The 21,201-nt window shown below is 51.0% G+C and overlaps 2 protein-coding genes across 2 annotated transcripts; one reads left to right on the top strand and one right to left on the bottom strand.

Moving 5' to 3' along the window:
- Positions 1-2,175: 2,175 nt before the first annotated feature.
- Positions 2,176-4,176, bottom strand: EAH_00012100 (hypothetical protein, conserved; the record flags this gene model as incomplete). Its single annotated transcript, XM_013394753.1, has 1 exon — positions 2,176-4,176. The coding sequence occupies one exon, from the start codon at positions 4,174-4,176 to the stop codon at positions 2,176-2,178; it is 2,001 nt and encodes a 666-aa protein (XP_013250207.1).
- Positions 4,177-12,384: 8,208 nt separating this feature from the next.
- Positions 12,385-18,825, top strand: EAH_00012090 (hypothetical protein, conserved; the record flags this gene model as incomplete). Its single annotated transcript, XM_013394752.1, has 9 exons — positions 12,385-12,387; positions 12,644-12,789; positions 13,100-13,352; positions 13,602-13,669; positions 13,940-14,033; positions 14,498-14,594; positions 14,715-16,147; positions 17,033-17,988; positions 18,102-18,825. 9 exons carry the CDS (start codon positions 12,385-12,387, stop codon positions 18,823-18,825), a joined length of 3,774 nt encoding a protein of 1,257 aa, XP_013250206.1.
- Between the last annotated feature and the right edge of the window lie 2,376 nt (positions 18,826-21,201).

Here is a 21,201-nt window from a genome sequence, read left to right as displayed (position 1 = left end):
TATATATATATATATATATATATATATATTAGATACGGTGTAGGAATTAGTCAGGATTGGGCTTATGTGGGGTTGCGAGTTCGGAATGCAGGCCTTCCCCACTGGAAGGACGATCGTCTTGAGACGGAGCAGCGCGCAGCTTTGGGCAACACTAGAAATGAACAGCGGCTACTGAGGCAGTGAGAGATGTGTTCTGTCTTGCTACGAGCTCCGCGTAACTCGTGAACGGAGAAGTTTGTTCCGAACGTCTGCAAACAGCGTCGCTCCGCGGTAGTACGCACTTGCGAATCGCAAGAGCGTCCTGGTGACTGGCTGCAGGCAATTGTTGTGTTCGTGTATTCAGAGTTGCTGAAACTCAAGAAGAATATTTAAACAAAAGTTCATTAGCACGCTCCCTGTCGAAGCAGCCTTTCTTTGACTCCGGTAAAGTGCTCATAGCCGTCAACCCTTAAAAATTCGCAAACCGTTGCAAGGAGAAACCTGAACACGTGTTACATTCACGCTGTATCTCATTTGCCATTCGGGCATTTGTATTCTGTCATTGTTCCCCAGTGCCAGGGTCTACACGAAATGAACATACAAGTTGTAGACAGAGAAGCACCGAGTTGAATGTTTGTCCGCCGTTCTTTGCGTTGCGCTTTAGACGTTGGCGTTTTGGTGCTTCTTTTTAACCGCCAGAATTCCTACAAGAAGTAGTGGCTGTGCCATGAAGACGAAACGCCGAAGGAAATATGCTTATAACCATTTTCGAATGCTTGCCGGATGAACGGCTCGAAACTGATCACAGTAGTATCAGATATACAACTATTTGATACGGTAGTGGTGTAGGCACGCCAGAATAGACAAACTAGGGGGTAGAAATACACAAGTGCCAACAGAACAAAACGAGCAAATAGCGCGGCAAATAGTTCCGCTATTTGAGTTGTTTGAACCTACACTCCAGCAGATGTGGGTCTGTTGCCAAAGTGTCTACAGACTTGGGATGCTAAAGCGAATTTTCCCGTGCAAGAAACGTGAAAAACGCTACATCGCTTTGTCTCCACGAGGCAAGTTGGCGTTAAGAACAACTCCGAACATAATATGTCAACTGCAAAACAGTCCTAAGGCCTTTGTACAGCCACCTATTAGTCAATTGCACTTGAACCTATGAAACGCTCGGATGCTTCGTTAGCGTTACTTTACGAGTGCCGTGAACGGCTCAGTAAGGATTACACACAAGTTATTCAGCTAGCTTAGTGCGGACGGCTGTTGCCGAATAGAGCATGGAGCGGCTAGCCATCAAGAAAAAGCCGTCATCTACTACAATGTAGTAGCTGCAGTGTTTGAGAAAAACGTGAGTAGTGCACTGAAGTGCACTAATCTTAGTGCGAATGGCTGTTGCCGAGTAGAGCAAGGAGCGGCTAGCCATCAAGAAAACGGCGTCACCTACTGCAGCGCCCTAGCTGCGGAGTAAAAGGTGAGCAGTGCACTGGAGTGTTTATGTGATATTAATAAAGGTATACTTCTTGAGGCTTCCCGCACCTCCCGTCTCGAAAACGGTGCATATTGCACCGAAACCCTCAAGCAACTATGTTCCTGTGTTTCTGCGCTTTCCGTCCGTAGTGCGGGATACCCTCAACGAGGTCCAAATTTCAAAAGTTCTGAAGTCAGCCTGACATAAATCGCTGCATAGGCATCTCCAAGCACGTGCTAGTTCCGTCCCACCTTCGTGGTTGCAATCGAACGTCGAGGCAGGCTGGCAAGAAACCAGCTTTGAAAGCCCCATCTGCTCCGAAGGCCAGGAATGGAGAACGGAAGAAAAGGATTGACCAAGGACAGCGAATAATGACAGTCTACTTCGTGAACGAAAAAACTAAAGATATGCCTGCCCGCTGCCAAGCTGCGGATACACCGCACAGCTGCTCCTCCGCCGGCGACCGCGCAGTTGGCCCATATGTCCTCATTTGATGATCAGATAGGCATTTGCTTCATTCAAACTCGGGGAATATTGTGCTGACTGGAGGCAACTCCAGGTGACTGATGGGAACCAGCAATGCTGCAGATGCTGGAGGAGTCGTCGTCGCCAAAATCTTCACATATATATATATATATATAGAGAGAGAGAGAGCATCCACATATATATAAAATGAATAATGTACATATCTACATACATGTACGGATTATATATGATGTGAATCAGGTTCGCGCCAGCGATACCCGAATTAGCTGGCCCATGGTTTCAAGAAGGCCTCTCGTTTTCGCCAAACATTCCTCTACGTTCGTGAGCACCTTGGCGCCTATTGCTTCACTGACAGCTTCACTGAAGAGCTCTTCTAGGCGGCGCATCTTCTTTCCAAAAGAAGACTGTACGGGAAAGTTGAAGTTTGCGGCCTCCGCAGCTATGTCTACTTGCCGTTTGAGCTCTTCTTCAAGGGCAAGAAAAAACGCAACCTCCGCACTCAACATTCGCGCTGAAGACTTCGCCCTCTGCAGAGCCGCAAGTCGACTTGTGTACTCACGAATATGCGCTGCAATATCCTGTTCACCCGCCATCTCGGTAAGCGCCTGCTGTTGTTCTTTGGCGCTCGCCAGGACGCCCTCTGCTGTACTTTCAATTCCGTACATTTCAGTCAACATGGTAGCAAGTGGGTCAGCACTCAGCTCAACAACATCATCGCTAGGAGCATTGACTCTGTCCGCGCGGAGTTTCTCGACTCGCGTACCGAGTTCTTGCAGCATGTCCAGAATGCTGCGAGACTCTTGGGAGACGAGAGCGTATTGAAGAGCAACTTTATCGGGAATGAGATCGGGGCTTCCCTTTTGGAGGACATCAAGATCGACCCCTACACCTGTTACAATGTCAAATGCGTTCCTCAGCCCACCCTCCGCTTGGTCCATGGTTTGTCCAAACTCAACAGTCGCCTGATACGCTGACTGCAGAGACCGGCTCCGCTGCAACTCCTCCATCTGCGCGTTCATCTCATCTCCTACCCCTTGCAATTCAGCTAATCTTTTCTCTAGAGAATTGCATGCATTAAGGTAGTCGGAGGGGTCTGTCGTCGGAGGCGGCTCACTCCTCTTCATCACGGTTTGCACAGCTTGGAACATGTCGCAGTCGCTCTCGAAACTCAACACCGCATCTTTCACTTCGCGACACATCAGCGCGTGCATGCCTTCAACCACTACACTCTTCAGCCGTGAAGCCACCGTTACACTACGAGATCCTGTCTCTACCAGGGCTGTGAGGTATCCGACTCCGCCAGCCAGATGTTCCAACTCAGCTCGGTCCTGTTCAGTTTCGTAGGCAGGACCGTTGCGGAGTTCATCGCTGAGCTGCGAAATGAACTCGGAAGTACTTTTGAATTCCTCCCGCAGAGACTCGAAAGCAGTGAAAGCGGATCGCACCACCGTGTTGTCATCGTACATATTAACGAGTTCTACAAGCGGCACATCTTTGTCTCCGTCCTTAACAGTCAGCACAGGGAACACGACCGTTGAGGCGTGTTTGGCTGCGAGACTTCCCACGTATTCTCTCCCCAACTCACTCAGGTCTCCTATTCGCCTATTGGCGGCCTTCAAGTTCTCCTCCAAAGCATGCTCTTCTTGTGGTTCTTTCAACTCTTCCACGGCCCTCTCGATTTCGGATTGCAAGGTTAAGGCATATGGTGTGCCGATAACGTCAGCGATTACCTTCGAAGTATGAGCAGCTTCTGAGATATTTCTCAGCCTGACTTCCAGCGGCTGTTCCTCAGCAGGTAGCTCGGCTGGGGTCGACGGAGCTTCGATTGGCGTTGGAGGAGGCGTCTCGCCCCTCGTCAAGAAGGTAAACAGACCCAAATAAAAAATCAGCAGGGAGAAGCCAATGGCCGCAACCTTCGAAGCCAGTTTCGGTCCTCCAGTCGTATGAACACTGGCAGGGAATACGCTCGCAGCGTTATCAACTGGTGGTGCTGGCGCCTCTACGTTCCCGGTACCGCCCTCTGCGGCGTTAGGAGATGCGTGTGAAATCCCTCCCTGGATGGAATTGTTTTCTTCCGATAAGCCAGTTCCTAAGCCCCAGTTCTCCTGCTGAGGTCCTTCTCCTTCTTGCCATGGTTTATAAACAGAAGGAAACTGGGGGGTTGCTGACGTCCACTGTAGGCAGAGCCGACAAGAAGAGAGGAGGAATAGGAACTCCCAGACAGTCACATGCTTCATCTTCCCTATCTGAAGATCCTCCACAACGTAAACTCAAAAAAACTGTTAAGGTAGAACCAACGCAGCGACGTCTCCCTGCGGTGCAGCATGCACCTCAGCATAGTGCAGCTCACCACAGCATCGTTCCTCTTGCGTCCCTGGGCAAACTCTCTACCAGCCAAGCAAATTGCAAAACATATTCACCAAATTATATCAAGTGAAACAATGGATAGCCCATTGAACTTCCAGTGCTCACACACTGCCACAAGTCAATAATGCACTAGGGCAGACTCCAACCCCGGCGCACCCCTCAGCCAGCGAGGCTTGATCAATTGTAGGCGGGCCCGTTTGAGTCTCGGGGACCCAGAGCATAGCTTTCGTTTACTGTTCTTGCTGATTGCTCATATGAAAAGGGGCTGCTCGGTTGAAGTCTAGGCTCCTACTGTCGAAGCCACACCAAACAGACACTACGCGCTGTTTAGCGTTGGTGCGCATACTTCTATTTTCTTGCAGGTCGGCTCCTGAGGGTGGAGTACGTACCCAACAATTCTATACTCTATTGGTGTATGCAACACAGGGATCTTGCCTGTGTTTGTGTGTGTTTGCGTGTGGAGTTGCCTACCACTTTCGCTAAAGCACGTATATTTATCTATATCGCTGTAGGTGCGTTGCAGCTCATGACAGGCCGCCTTCTCTCCACGTTTCACCCAGGCCCTTGGCCCCCTTTGCTCCCAGGGTGCTTGGGAACTGGAGGGGGAGTCACTGCTCTACTGCACTAGGTGACGGTCCCCAGCTAAGGTCGACGACTCCCGCCACAATTTGTAGCACCCCATAAGTTGTCGTTTCAGGCAACTACGGGGGACGAACTGCACATCTAGAGCTGGGCGGCGTAGTGTATAGAATTGATTCTGCGAAAGAAATGAAGCAAGCATACTCGTTCTAAAACTGTGCGCAAACTTAGCCCTTCTCTCGCAAAGGGGAGATTGATTAAGATGTACTATGCAGCGGGGAGGCTACGAACTGCTGGAAAAATCGCTGCATTGGACAAAACGCAATATCTACAGCCCCTCCGGCGGAGTAAGTCTTCACTGACCGTCTAGATATGATGGGGGCAGAGATTCGCGGGCAGTGGAGGAGCTCCGCGCTTGTATCTAGCTGTACTTTAGTTTTCAAGATGCATCCGAAGAGGTATAGTGGCTAGTGGCATCCTTTGTTAGGAGGGCGGGGTGACAATTGTGGATATATCTTGCAAAGGTGTCAATTTCCCCGGGCACATGGGATCCTTCCGAAAGACGCGGCGACAAAGGCCTATTCTCAAGTCGGCCAGGGAGCACACTACTGCAGAACTGAAAAAGCATAGCAAGACGAGCTTTTGTCGAGAGCTGCATCGTTCAACGCTGAACACGCTTCTATGTCAATTCCTCATTGCACGGTTGTCGTCCGGAGAGAAGTAATCGGTAACTGGCTGAACCAAGGAGAGTGAACAACGGAAAGAATGGGCTGAGCTCGCCGAGGTGATGGAGTAGGTATCCATTACAGAGAAAAGAAACGCCGCAACCGTTGCACTCGCCGAGAAGGGAGAAAACGGGTTGAGGACCAACGCGGGTAAAAGCCTAACGGCATTGGGCTTTGACTGCCAGCTTTGCATAAAAAAGCAAGAGTGCTAGAACAGACGGCGGCCGGCAGAGCCTGCGCTCGCCTGCAGGAAGTGTCGAACGGTGCTTCTGCTTCGTTGGCAACGAGCAAGTTCAGATAGTTCGAAAATGCAAGAGCATGTGTAGGGCGAAAGAATTGGAAGTGCAAGACTTCGTGGCGTGCTGTAAAGGAGACAGACACGACGACCAGGCAAACCTTCTGGCCCTTGGCTAAAGTACGACGCCGTGATGCGTCAGGCCGACGTGACAGCTGCAAAGTGAATCCAGAGCAAATACAAGTTATTATTAATAGTCGAGCTCCTGCCGCTACTTGACAGAGGACATTAATTGGATTTGATATCTTAAACTACAGCAACTGTGAGCAACCCGCCTGCTTGTTGGCGTAGTCTTCAACACTGCGCTTTGCCGACACCCGTGAGCATATGGGAATCGGAAAATATATTGGCGAAAAAATACCAGCTCGGGCCATATTGCCGAGATATGGATATTTACGTTGGACCAGTTCACCTCTGCATAGCCATGCTGCGGGAGATTTAGTGGAAGGCGCGCATGTGGCCTCCATGTGCGATGCCCATCTGGCGGGAAGCAATTGGAGAGCAACTCACAGAATTCCCAACAAGATTTTCACTTCGTAAGTGCCTCCCAGCTTATTTTTTATTGGGGCACTATGAAATAAATGTTCAAATAAAAAATAAGCTGGGAGTTACCTACGCAGTGAAGGGGCACTCTCGAGTGGGAAGCGCATGTACCCCAAACGCGAATGTTTCAGAAAAAGCGTGGCTTTTTAGGATTCAATCGAGCAAATGCCCGGAGGAAAACCAAACAAGGCGTAACCTATTTCCCGCGTTTACTCAATAACAATGCCGGCCTGCTTCCAGCAGGCCGGCCACCCGTTGGACGTCCAACAAACCGCATCGCACTCAATTCCGACGAGACCCAAAGCTTTGTTCCAAGGTGCATGCGACCAAGAGGAAATCCACCGGCAAGCAGACAACGTGGTAAGAAATGGAAAGGTTCAACCGTCAACCAGCACGTTCGGAGAGAAGCGGGTTGGCTGCAATCCCCTCAACAAGATCACGGTGAAGCAGAAGATTCCGATGCCGCAGATCGACGACTTCCTTGATAGCTTGCAGAGTTCAGCACTCTACTCATCATTTGACTCTGCTGACGCGTTTTTGCGCATCCCAGCACACCTTGAGGACGCGCACAAAAGTGCGCAAACAAGAACATGCGTGCCTGAGATTTGGGCTTGTAAATGCGCCTGCCTAAATGCAGATGCGGGTTAATCACGATTTAGTCTTGACGACGGATGAGGGAACCATGATAAATTCCATGGACGTGCTAGCCTCCATAGGCAATGTGCAGGAGCAGTTGCATCGCCTGTAGATTGCTCTGCATCCATATGAGCAGCAGTGGTTCATAAAGGCTCAAGAGTGTTCGTTTTCCCTACAACGAATGTGCTTCTTACAATTTTGCATTTCTGCGGAAGGACTTGAAAAATAACCGGCACCATAGAGGCTGCTCCCGATCCCCCTGCATACTCGCACGGACGTCCAGAAGTTCACTAGTTTCGCAAAATACTACTGCAGCTTCGTCGGTAGATTGCCTCACATATCCGCTTCTCTGGCAGGCCAACACGGAAGCAGCTGTCAGTCTTATTGGAGACAGACCGACGAAGACGCTGCTCGAAACATCCTTAAACACCCCAGACCGTATCGAGCAGTCGCTCTCCAGAATTTGGCAGACCCTTCATCCCCACAAAAGCGCCAGCGAAGCAGCAGTTGGGGCGATGCTTTCTCAGCAAGCCAAGAACTTGAAAATGCACCTTACAATTGCACAACGGTCCACGCAAAAAGGGGATGGGGGAAGTTTCCAATACGTGAGAAAATCTAGGGTGCCTGATGGGGAGTAGAAACACGTCGAAGTTACTTATACGACAAGCGTTGCGCCTTTCAAACCGATCATCAATATCTTTGATGCCTGATGAAAAGCTTCCAAGACTGTGATAGTCAAAGAGTTGTTCGATGGTGCTGCACATTCAGGCAGCACGCATTCGACTCAAGTGCGACAAGGGTTTCACCAACGTTATCGTGACGCACTGCCGTCACACCCTACTGGCCAGACAATGTTTTCTGCCACTACGCGCACCAGAAATGAGTTCCGTTGTCTGTCTGAATTGCCTTCATCTTATTCCTTAGATAATCACGCACATGTGATTCTTGCTAGGCTGAACAACGTGCGATGGGGTCATAATTGCCATTGACAGCGACCTCTTGCGGCGCCAGACGAAGTGTGGACTTTGCCTATCACCCGTCCCAGCTTAGCTTCGCTTGAATACTAGGCGCAAAATGCACCATCATGCTTTTGCGGGTTGCGGAGTCAATGCCATCTTGCGCATTCTGCCCATACCCACTAGGCGGATCTGGGTTGATATCTCACTGGACTTTATGGTATGGTGGGCTTTCCCTCAGTCAGAGACCGTGATGGCATGTAAGTTGCTGTGGGTAGACGCAGATAAACTCACTTCATCTCCAGTTTGAATTGAGTGGCAAATGAAGGAGTGACCCAGTTGTGTGTTCATCGCCTCCCGAATTTGCGCGGCTTTCCAATTAGCGTCATTATTGGCAGGAACCTGAGGGTCCTTAGCCCAATCTGGCGTACATTCATAAAACGGCTCAATATCGAACATAATACGGCAGCTGCCAGCTAGCTGGAGGCAGACGGTCAAAGCGAACTCACCTTCAGCTTGTGAAGCATGCTTGGTTCTACACTAGCAAGACCCATCGAAACGGCGTGACTTCCTTCCTGGTTCCGAATGGGTTTAAAACAAAACAGTACATGCGCCGGAAATTCTCCTGCATCCTTCATTACACTGGAATAGCCTTGCCTGACACGGCGTTGGGCTATCTTGTTGGCACTCAACCCCGTAGCTTCCCAGTCGCCTACTGGGATGGGCACTTTTGCAAAAGATGTTCGGCACACGTTTTACCCAGTTGGCTTGATTCTGATGGCTTTGCGTCATCTGATCAGGGCGGCATACAGCCAAAGATGTTTTCCGTGTTTTGGGTAGGTTGGTTCTTTGTGTTCTGGTCAGTATTTCGACTTACCATCGTAACGTACCCCTAGGATGGCGATCTTGCTCCACCATAAACGCCCACTTTCTACAACGACTGAGGGAACTGTCGAAATTTCTTCGAACTCTCCCCAAAAAAGCGATTGCAGTGTAACTGGCACCAGGATCCACTGAAGGGTACTGAGATCCTGGGCACACGTGCGGCGACTCGTAGTGGTCATATCCAACGAGAATGTTACCTTAAATCTCAAGGAGGCCTACAACAAAGCGGATTTATGAGGAGCCTCGAGGCAATTCATCTCAGCTGCTGTTTCTGCAAGCGTGCACGCGCACAACGCAAAGTATAGGCGCGCCATATGCATACTTATGCTCAAAGCCTAGTCGTCGCGAGTACGGGAGCGGCCACCTCTTTCTAGGCGTTCCACGGCGCTGATTACCCTATCTCTATAGCTATTGCTAACAGAGATCCGCTGTCGAAAACAGTAAATTCTTCATAATTTGGGTCTGGTTCCCGCCTTTGGAGATGGCAGGCCAGCCCACTGCTTCGAGGCTGGATGACAGTAGTTCATTACAGTTCTTATCGGGCTGTCATGCCCGCACAAGACCGCACTTTCCATTGCAGGGACAAGACACATAGCTCAGTAGCCTCCAATGGTAGGCTCGTTCTACCTCAGCAAGATAAGGTCGGCAACAACAAATATAAGCAGGGCGTGCTTATGTCTCCCTCTTAACATTATGCGAGTTGGCGGCTATTGCCCCCTTCGCATTTTCTTTCCCTCTCCTACGTACACCCATCGCTGGCTGGATGGTCAGGCAAGCGATGTTCTTTGCTGTTTCGGGAAAGGGCGGGAGGCAGATGTAGCACGGTCCGTCAATATGCCGTTGACATGCACATCTCTACTTGCGCGCAGGCTGGCTACAGGGGGTCAAGAATGTTGGGATGGTGGTAGGATGCTAGTGCTTTCATAAGAAAATGCTTATTTGCGCCTCCGTTTAGGGTTACCTTGAATCAGGCACCGCAGCGACGTGCGCTGCAACTTATGACCATTTGCTTCCCTAGTGAGAGTCTTCGGTGTCAGAAGAGGACAGCTGTGAATGCCAGTCGACTAAAAAACTAACGATGAGTGTTCCCAAAATGCCTCCCCATCCGGTCTCCCCTGCCAGCCTCCACGAGTGCTCTGCTCACCGGCTGAAGGGCCTAAGGGCTGCACGAAAGAGTGGCGGCCTGCCACTAGCTGCGGCAAGGTGTGCTGCATATAGTGCAGAGCAACGTCGCATGCAAATATGGGCAAGCGCTCTTTGATGCATGCACAAAGACCGTAGTCAATTGTTCAACACTTCTAGAAGCCAGCTTGCACGCAAGTAGAAGTGCCAGTGCAAACGCCCGCCAGAACAAGCACACTCAGCGCACATTACAGAAAAGACTTCCACGGAACATACAAAAATTTCCCTCTCTGACACCAGGGTCAAGACATTTTAGCTGAGGCGTAGATGGTCAAATCTGTTGGACAGCTTTGCGCCGCTGCGGAAGAAGACTCGCCCAGCCCCAAACACTGCAACTGTGCCTTGTTAGCATCGGTGTTACTAGGCACGAGCCCTTTGCTAGCTAAATATGTATAAATAAACGCATTTAAGCGCCTTGATATTGCAACTTTTGCCGATGTTCTTTTTCCAATTTTCAGCACCGTGGCCTATTGTAATGCCCGGCATTGCAGTGGGGCCCCTCAAGACCTGACCACTCATCTCCATGGCCGTAAAGGTTCGAGGGCATTGGGGGCTACCTCAGTGCACCTCCTTTAGCCGTAATCATGCGAGAACCACGGGAGGCAAGGCACTTCCTGAATTCCGAAGATTGAAGTTTTCCGCGATCCAAATTGCGCAGGCAGGTGCAGCAGCAACGCGGGACTCCAATCTCTCTGAAGGTTACCTTAACGGGACAGCAAGGGCGCGGTTGTTTGCTGATTCCAACACTGCAAGCGCTTCTGAGTCCAGACGTCGCAAAGGACAGGCTCTAAGCCACAGGTCCAGCACTACCAGCAGCAGAACGCGGGGCATGAGCAGCGGCAACAGCAGCAGCACTAGCAACAGCAACATTGACGACGGCAGCAGGCATGAGTGCAGCGGAGAGGATGCAGAAGCCCTTCAGGACGCAGTAGAAAGGTCTTTTTCAGTATTTGATGCCATTTGTAGGAACTGTCAATCACCGAACAGCCGCAGCAGAACTTTTTCAGCAACACAGGCTGCAAAGCCCACAAGGCCAGCAGTGACGGCGCAAGAAGACATCCAGAGAGCCGTCACTTCTACCCAACCGTTGTCGATTCCCTTCCCCAGCTCCAGAACTAAAGAAGGGCCTGCAGTTTTACTCTCGGTGTTGCGCGATCTCACCAATGCACGCGTCCGTACGCCAGAGGCATGGGCGCCACCTTTGCTGCTGCTAATGCAACAACTACCACTGCTTTGTTCGTCGGAACTGCAGCAAGCAACAGCATTGCTTTCTGCTGCCGGCTGCCGAGCGCCGCTGCTTCTGCAGGGATTATGTGAAGCCTTTAGCTGGCGGGCAGCGGCGAAGCAGACAGAAGCGAGTCAAACTGTTCTTTTCCTGGATTCGCTGAGACGACTAAGGTAACCTCGACCCAGACGTTTCTCTAATTCAAGTGGCAGCGGTTATGTCTCTTCGTCCAACCTGATGGCGTTTGGAACGGACGCTGCCTTCATCTCTTAGCCATCTCTGGGCTGTCTTTTTTCCCTGCGTCATGCGCAAGAGGCAGAGATTCTTTTAGCTTATGACACGTTGCTACCAATCTCCGACACTCTGCACGCCGTTCTCATGCGCGTTTTCGCACTCCCTGTCTATTTCTGGTTACTTATCTAAGCTTTCCTCCCATCTGTATATCCGTCCGCATGCCTTTCTCCGTGTTTTGCGTTTATTCACTATGTGTTTTATTAGGAGCCTATATGCTTTTTGCATTCATTTGTGCGTAGCCGTTTTCGCGCTTCGACTTTACAACTCCCCTACCCACTTGTCCGGCGAGCTGCCGGTGCTCCAGTGGTTTCTCGTTGAATTATTTGTGGACCTTTAGGTACCTGCCTTGTTTTTCTCACCTGCGTGTTTACTTCACTGCCCTGGAGAGGAGACGGAAAAGCCTCACCGTCGGCGACCTGCTGAAGATTCAACGGTTCCTCGTACGACTCTTCATGCGGTCAAAGCGCTCGGCCTTCAATCAAGAACAGAAGTTCCACATATCTCCTTCCTGCTCTGCTGCTCAGTGTTCCCGGCCCGCCTGACTCTACTATCCTTACTAGCGCTACTTGCACTTTAATACTTGCACTGTAATGCTAGGATGGCGGCACGTTCTGGTGCTAATGGAAATGGCGATGTTGGTGGCCTTACTGTCGGCGTAGCACTTCATTTTTCGCAAGTGTTAAATTTCTGTCCTGTCATTTGAGTGTGCATTGGGATTGAAAAAGAGTGATGTACGCCTGCCTCCACTAGCCTCTCATATGGTTAGCAAATGACGTGTGTGCAGTCATGCACCGACGGTGCCGAAGGATTTGCACGGCTGACTGGGAAACCAGAAGATAAATTACTAGATGTCCGGCATAATGCCCGTCCGCCATTGAGCGTTCAGGGCCATGCCCTAGCGTGCGGGCCTGCCTTGTGCACTGTGACTGTTGCATGATTTTGTTTTCCCTGGAGTCATGCAACGAAAGACAATATTACAGCTGTGGCTGCAGTGTTCCTTGCATGTATACGCTTCAGGACGAGCTGAATGTCCCTTCGGACCTCTCGAACTCGCCCTTCTTGGTCTCCGTCCTACCGCAACTAAAGCGAAATACTGCTGCTTTAAAGCCGCCCGAAGCTGCAGCGCTGGCGTCTTTGCTGCTGAAGAGGAAAGAATTGGACAGGTTGGTTATGTGCAGACATTCAGGCACTTCTCAGCTAGATTACGTGCGCAGAAAAAAAAACCAACAAACTATGCAACACTGTCTAGGAAGGCTTTGGCCCTCTGCATTCATTATCGGGGGATGCTTTTACACAGAGCACACCGTTCGACAGAGACAAGTATGCTCATCAACAGGAGCAGAAGCAGCATGATTAGCTGCATTGAAAAGCCTAGCTGTAGTAGCAGCAGTAACTGCAGAGCGACCACCTTGGCAGACCTTCACTCGTCACTGCTATAGATTTTTGTTGGCGTGTTTGATGCCTGGGCTTCAGCGAGACTGCAGAATGTCTGAGTGCTGCTGTGTACGAGCACCTCGGAGGGACTTCGTCGCTGTTGCTTTTGCAACAGGAGTATATCTCCTCTGCGGCAGCGGTGCATTACTCGCAAGTGGAAAGGCCGGATAATCTCAAGTCCCAGTATGAACAGCAAATGTTACAGCGGCAGCAGGAACGTGCTGCCTCCCCTTCCTCTCTGTCTTGTCTTCTTCATTTGGGGGACAGCCTCGTCGCCGCAAACCTCAAGCAGGTGCCTCAGGCCTTCTGTTGGGTCAGTCCCAGATGTGCTATCTTGACTACCCAACCTACGTTTGCCGCATTCCAAGGAGTATCCTGACACTGAAGGAGCATTGTTTTCACTTCTGAATGCACACTGGAAGCAGGATAGAGGCCAGTGACGAAGTAGCTGTAGGGGATGCAAAGGGGCTAAAGCAGCGGACGACAGTGACTAAGGGGCCACGCCTGCAAGCCCGCACATTGTGCCGTTATTTTCCTGTAGGCCTTAGAGAGAGAGGTAGAGCTTCACTGGGCAGCGATGACGCCAACGGAAGTCTCGGCAACCCTCAAGTAGCTTCGCACATCCGTATTTGTCGCAGCCTTTTCCTGCACTGCCTTGTGTCCCACTTCAGGACATAGTTATTCCTCTTCCTTCCTGTCCCCTTATCTCTTGCATATTCTGGAAAGCTGTGATGGGTTACTATGCCATATGGGCCGCACTCTTTTTCGACTAGTCTGCATTCGTTAAACACAGAGCCTGCATTCACTCGGACGCTTTCTCCGTTATTATGCAGTCCTTCGTGCGGTGCTCTTTGTCCTTCGCTATATGCTTCTCTGCAGCCTCCTAGCAAAGATGAAGCACCGACCAACTTCTCCGCTGAACAAACTGGGGTTGGCTGTACAGCAAAGTCTCCATCTTTATGCACCAAATTTGGTAAGATTGCCATGGTAGCACTGTCGTACGTAGTCTGAGTCGCGCGCTGTGTCACTCAATGCGGGTTTGCCCATGCCTTCCACGCGAAGACGGATGCCTCAATTCCGTGACCTCGCCGGCGCAGCAGCTTTCCTCTGGCTACTTGCATCTTTTGCATTTCCCCCTTTCTGCAATTCTGACGAGTTTCATCTGCTCTCCTTGTATGCTGAGCTACTCTGGTCCGCCGTTCTTGCCAAGTTTTTGATACTGCTGCTCTTCCCGTTACCGTGTGGACTCCGGCCTGGAGCACCACGGCTTGCAGGTGCAAGGCCAGCAGCACTTCGGTTGTATCCGTGCTGTCCTGTCATAAATGCTGCTGCTGCATGCTTGTCTGAGGACAGTTAGCCAATTCTGCTGTATTCACTGGTATTGCCGCTTCCAGGATTTGCGCCGGCATCGGTTTTGCTGTCACGCTTGTTCCACAGTTGTCAGGCTGCATCTCGAGCTTTAACCGTCTGCTCTATCGCCATCATTCCCTTCTTTCTTCCCTATCAGCTTTCCTGCTGAACAAACAAGTCGCACGTAGGTTTCGTTGGCTGCATGCTTTATGCCGCTATTGCAGTTGGAGGTTTCAGTGTACCAGAATCTGCGTACCGCTGTTCTTAATAGTCTCTCTTCAAATACGCTTGTTATACGTCGCAGAGCCTCAGCACCACCAGCAAAGGAAGGACCATCAGCAACGGTACCCCCTCCCGTCTCTCCGGTTCGTCGGTCAACTCTCAGGTGTGTCGGCAACAGTTCCTGCGGCGGCGAAGAGTCCAGCCGCAACAGGGACAGCAGCATTTCCTGTTTCGCCCCAGCACAAACCTGAACCGATGCAGCAGCGAGAGCACGATTGGGCAGCAGGGTCAGCTGCAGAAATGCAACTGCCACGACCACTGAGTCTTTGGGGGCTTCATTTCCCCCAGCGGCTCCCTCCTGACGCACATCTCCCCCCTCTACTTGCCTCGGAGGGGTACAGTTGCGAAGATAAGGCTGAAGCGTTGCCACTTCTCCAGCAAGAAGAGAAGACCAAGAACGCATCTGACTGTTTGGCTTCTATTTGTGGCTGGCCAGAGAACAGGCTACGTTTTAACGCAATCAGTGCACCAGGAACTTTAGCACAGACGGCAACGGCGCGCATGCCGTCACCTACATTGAAAGCGGAGGCTGGGACAGCTGCGGTAGCAGTCCCTGTTAGTGGTTTAGGCAGTTCGTGTAATGCAGGTGCCAGCATTGATCCGTTTCTTGCTGCTACTTTGCTGCAACATCTTTGTCACATCCAGCACAACAAGGATCCGGAGCTGTTGTCCAGGCTTCTTGCATCCATTTCAGCGGCCGCTGCAAGCTATGGGCAGCAGCAGCGCATGCAGCGCCTCTTTGGCCAAACCGCTTCTGCTCAGGTGCAGGGCAACCGCCTTGTCCGCGTACAAGCAAACTCAGCGGGTAGTCGGCTTGCAACTTCGGTTGAATCAGTAGAGCCTGTAGCTGCCACTGGCAAGGAAACTGCTACAACTGCTGTGGCGGCTGCCTCCCTTGAAACATTAGTTGCAGCTGTTCCATCAGCAGCGAATCCAGCCGCATTGCACGCAACAGGTGCTGCAGTGAGGAGGCGCTGCGGCTTCCCGATAGGCACCCACGAGCTGCGCGAAAGCTGGGCACAGTTTGCTTCAGCGGCGATCACTGCGGCAGACGCCTTCTCCCCCCGCTGGAAAAATTTCAGAGAAACGAACCTTTCAGGACCGACTGCGGAACCTTCTGGCGGGCAGTACCGTATACGCCGCCAGCCAGAGAAGGCAAAGCTGCACAATGACGCAGGATTGTCTAGGAGCCAATCGCAGCCTTCAAGCTCCCTCGCTATCCCCACTGACAAGGACACGATAAGGAGGCTGAAGGAACAAGGATTGCACAGAGATTTGCTGTTCGTAACTTTACCTTGGAGCTCATTCGTCTCTCAATACAGGAAAGTCATAGACATTGACGCAGGTCGACCGAGTCTCGGCAGTAACGATCGGCGGACTGGAAAGGGTCGCGTTACTGGGAACGGATTTGTGCCGGCAGGTGCAGAAGTTACTCGAACAGTTACACAAAGAGAGGTGAGAAGAGCTGGTGAGCTTTTCTTGGACGCATCTTCCTTTCTGTCGCTTGCACTTGAATATTTTGGCTGCGCATCCTCTCCTTTTTGCATCGCGCTCCCCTAAACTCGAAATGCCACTGCATCCTCTTCTCTATAGGTCTTTTTTGTTTCCTGTAGACTCGTAGATCTGCGAACGAACACAATCCACCCGTTTCGCTGCCAGCATTTCCTCTCACATGCGCATCTTTAAGCTTTTTCTCGACTTTTTGCATTCAAGAAGATGCGGCTGCGTTCCGAGTTTGGAGGAACGCGGTTCATGCCTAGGGTTATCAGACTACAAGTGAAGAGAAGGGGTACTTCGTTGTGTGTAATAGGCACGTTTCGCACATCTATGTCGCTTATGGGGTTCCAACGGGCCTCCTGGCCTCTCTAGGCTTCGGCGCCGCCATTTACGTCGACTTGCGAAAAAGATGAGAGCTGCAGTCTCTGGTGCTCCCCGCTCACCAGCAGCAGTATCAGAAGGGGCCGAAGGATGGTCACTCTGCAGGAATGGTCGAAAAAGGGCAGTTCAAGTATCATCTGCTGCTGGAACACATTCCATCACTGCAGCATCTGCAGCTAGGGGAGGGGAGAACTTTGTCAACGGAAATGTAGGCCTGTTACTGATGCGTCTTCTCGTCTTTATATCTCGCTGTTTCTGAAGAATTTGTCCTCCAGCCTTTCGTTAAGCAGAAGTATATAAGCAGGCATTGACTGTTAGCTAGCCGTTAACCCTGCCTAAGCTGAACGTACGCGTGCCTGATTCCATCTGCAGGCGTACCAAAACAGAAATAGACGGCAAAAAATATGCTTTCACCTGGGAGGATGCTTTGCTTTGGTGTTGCTGTCTGCTGTCCATTTGCAGTGTGCTGCAGATTCTATGAAACGCTGGGCCTGTTGTCGGCGCGCTTTTTTACAACCATTCCAGCTGGTGTCTCTCTTCTCGCGCCATTCTTTGCCGACAGTTGGTGTGGAGGCAGCGGCATCTGCAGCGAAGGACAACTCTGTAGAATCATCGTTGCTTCCTCTCACCGGCTTGGTTTTGCCGCCTCGGCAGCAGCTGCAACTCCCTTCGCAGCAGAATTTCCCCTTTGGCATTTCATTCGTCGAGACTGCAGGTACGCAGACACTGCTCATTGACACGGGTCCGCTGCTTGCTCCTATTTTGCCGAAGGATGCGCCCTCCTCTCTGAAAAAGCAAATAAAACACAAGTACGACGAGAGAATGAGGTATGCTGCACAAGCACAAGCGCTTTTGCAGCGGTGTCACCAACGACGTCAGAGCCTGCCGACCCCGGTTGTTGTTCCGTCTATTGACGCATCCAGTGCGACCGCAGCAGCAGCAAAACCAGCAGTTGTTCAAACGGTTGAACTGACGTCAACGCCAGTGCACCCCCCACTATTTCAATCAGCTTCAGCGGTTTTCCCACGGAATTCAGTTCAGTCGACTGCTGCACCGAAGTCCACACGGGCAAGAGAGGAGGAGCAGTACAGGAGCCGGCTCCTGCATGCCGTAGCGGACGCTCTGTCTGCAGCAGCTAACATGAGGGTATTAACTCTGCGAATCGCGAAACCATTTGTGGTGCAGCTGCCCTTGCTCTGCGCAGAGTCCTCATATGAGGCAGCAGGGATCTTCGCAGCAGCAAAAGACCTGAGTGCTTGTTGCACAGCTGCCGCTGCAGCATTGCAGACCCTGGGCCTGCGTTTAGAGGAACCGCTTTACTTCATGCATTCAACTAAAAGAAGGAATCCACGTCCTCCCGCTCTAGACTTAGCGATGATACGAGGAGAGCTTTTGATATCCCTGGAGATGGCCTTAAGGTAAGGGTAATCGGCCAGTTAACCAATTGACTGTCTTGCTGCTGGTAGTGGCAGCGGTGGTGCTGCGACTTGTTTACGGCCCAGAGTCTTGCAGTTGTGAACTTTGTCTTCAGGACACCTCGTTTCCTTGCTCTATGGCGGCAGGCGGCAGCAGATCCGGCAACGTTTGAGCATCTACCAACTCAGCGACGAGCCGAAGATAGTCCATACAGGCGCCTGCCGCATATTCTGCCTCAAGCTGCGTATCTCTACTCTGTTGTGTTCCAAGCACTGGTCAATGATGTGGAAAGTGAATCCGCACCTTCGGCGCTCGTAACCTCCTGGCAGCAGCAGCAGCAGAGTGCATTGCAATTCTGCGCCGTATTGGCGAACGCTATTGCCAAGATGCGTTGTGCCTCCATCCGCAATTCTCCGTCCTCGCTTGCCTTCATGTTGAATGCTTGCCGTTGCCTCTCTTCTGGGGCGACCGGTGCACGGAGTGTGGCGGAACAGCACCAGTCGAAGCAATCGCTAATGATGCTACTGCGCCGGACGGAGAAGGCGATCATGCGAGAGCTTGAGCAAGTGCTCACAGGCAACAGCGCTAACACTGAAGAGCAGCTATCAAAATACATCCGCTTCTCGGTAGTTGCATTGGTGCGGAGCCATGAGTCGACACGGGGTTGTACACTCGCTCCGGAAGCCCGAACAAGAGCAGCTGCGGTTGAAGAGTCAGGCCATCCAGCTGCCTTCGCGTTAGCGAATAAGGTGCACCTGACGAGGAGCACCATACACAAGTGGGTGAAGGAGGCTGCTGCGGCGGAGGAGCTTCGTTTGGAGAACAGTTGCCTGTATTAATTGTATGCACGCGTGACCTCGTGCTTTACTTGTGGGAGTCGCACGAGCTGCTGATTCCAAAAGAAACATTTATGTTCTATTTGGCTGTTTGCGATTGGATGGGCTTCGTTGGGGCTCCCGCTAACAGCTCAAGCACAGAACATTTGGTGCGCTGAGGTATACGTTGAATATATTTTTTGAGAGACTTGTTTTTGTTGGCTGAAGTGGTTTGGTACCGTGTGCCCACTTTTCCCTTACTTACCAGTTACAGTGATATTTCAAGTGTAAGTGCCAGGGAACTCGTCCCAAATCCCTCCGCGCATTGCGCAACGTCTATGTGCAATGTAGCTGCATGATGGAACGAGCTACTACCAATTTAGTTTCACCGCAAAAATTGAAGGGCGGAGATTTGGGCAATGCACACTGTTTCCCTGAGTCTGCGTTTCTGTCTTACTTCAATTGGTCCTTCGATGTTTAGGCCCTAGAGGAAGCCTTCCAAAGGCTAATGGTGCCGCAGTGTAGCACCAGGGAAAGCAAATGCCAGGGGCAGTGCACAGTAAATCCAACAACAGAAAAGCATACCCTAACTACGCCAAGCCGAATTACTGATTAGTGTTACGATAACACACTTATTTATATACTGCAGTATAATTTTAATGGGAAGGCATTTGTAGATTAACAATAACTACCGGACGTAATAATTGCGCGCAGCGGCACAGTTCGGGTGGACGAGCGGGGCGGTGAGTTGGGATACACCTGACGCTTCAAGGCAATCCCACACGGAATCAGGTGTGTTGGTCATAGTTTCTTACCAGGCATTCTTCTGTTTTCGTCATGAAGTCTCTCACTGCTGCAAGCTCGGTATGGAAGCCAGAAGCTGCGCGCGTACGAGGCTCGCTTCCAACAGCCAGTTGGTCAGAGAGCGATCTTTCGATGTAGACCTAGGCTGTCGGAGAGCAACAGACTGAATAGTGCATAGTTCTATTGTAAACCAATTCTGCACGAGGGGGAAATCCAGCCACTTCTTTGCTGGGTGCAAAATCGCGCAATACTGTAGGCGTGCAATTGGTGCGTTCAGTCATATCGTCGGTCACAAGGTGGTTCATGCTAGTCATGCTGCGGTCGATACTGAAAAGTTTCATAACTGCGCACCAGAAGACGCTAACGTACTTTGGGTTATTGCCGGTAATGATGCTTATGAGAGGGCATTGTTACCGTGGCCGTGGCGCTTCTAGAGACGATTAACCAACAGTTGGGAGACCCCCCATCTGTCAGTGAACTCGAACAGGAGATGAAGTGAATATATTTGCAGTGTCTATCCACAACAACGTAACTACCATCACCTTTGACGTGAGGCAAACGCACCATGGGGATTTTTTGAGGTAGCCGCCCAGATCGGCTTAGTATGAATCGGTCGAATATGCAATATTCCGGGCTTGACAGTGTACCGCGGCTTCTGGTGCTGCCTACACGCACAAGTGAGGAAATAGTTCTATGTTGCGGGGAGCAATCCAGGCCACCAAAAGGACCTGGCAACCTCAAGCACTCCTGCATTAACCCCACTGTGACCCGCGAATGCATGATGGTGCTTTTTTTGCGCTGACAGTTCACGCGAAGTCGATGTGGAACAGGCAATCGGCAATGCCTACACTTCATCTGGTACCACAAGAGATACGGGTGACGGGGTCACTGCACCAGGCCCTTGGTTGAGCTTAGCAAGAACCACAGCTGCGTGAGTATCTGAGGAGCAGGAAGAACGCAACTTATGAAGTCATTGCTGATACGTGCAGTTGTAAAAAAAATTATCTGACCAGTAGTGTGTCACTGCAGTGCATCATGACTCCGTTGGTGATGCCCTTGACACATTTGACTGTGAGTGCGTACTGCCTGAGTCTGCAAAGCCACCGAAAAACTTTTTGGTGGTCGAAGCCTTGAAAACTTTTCATCAGGCACGTCAGATATTCACGATCCGTTTGAAGGGTGAAAAGCTTTCCGGATAAGTAATTTCGACGTTTTTCTACCCCCTACCAGACAGAATAGATATCTCACGTTCTGGTTACTTCCCCCTTTCCCTTTCAGCGGGAAGCGGTGCGCGATTGTTTAGCGCATTTTAAACTCCTTAGCTGCTCCGAAAGCACTACCCCAACAGTTAAGTTACTGGCGTTTTGTGGGGAGGAAGGGTTTGCCAAAATGTGGAGACCCACTGCGATCTCCAATGTTTGGTGAGGCTTCTAGCAACCTCTCCCTCCCTCTTTTCCAAGAAAACTCCTTGTTTCGCTTGAGTTGGTCTGCCAGAAGGGCGACGATGTGAAGGAATCTATCGCATTTCGGATGGAGAAGAATACATTGTTATGTATATACTCATCTTTCCCTCATCCATTATCAACAACAAATCGT

This window comes from Eimeria acervulina, genomic scaffold (assembly GCF_000499425.1).
Source record: "Eimeria acervulina Houghton genomic scaffold, Eah_scaff66, whole genome shotgun sequence".
Taxonomy (NCBI): Eukaryota; Apicomplexa; class Conoidasida; order Eucoccidiorida; family Eimeriidae; genus Eimeria; species Eimeria acervulina.
This window is presented reverse-complemented; position numbering and strand designations above follow the sequence as displayed.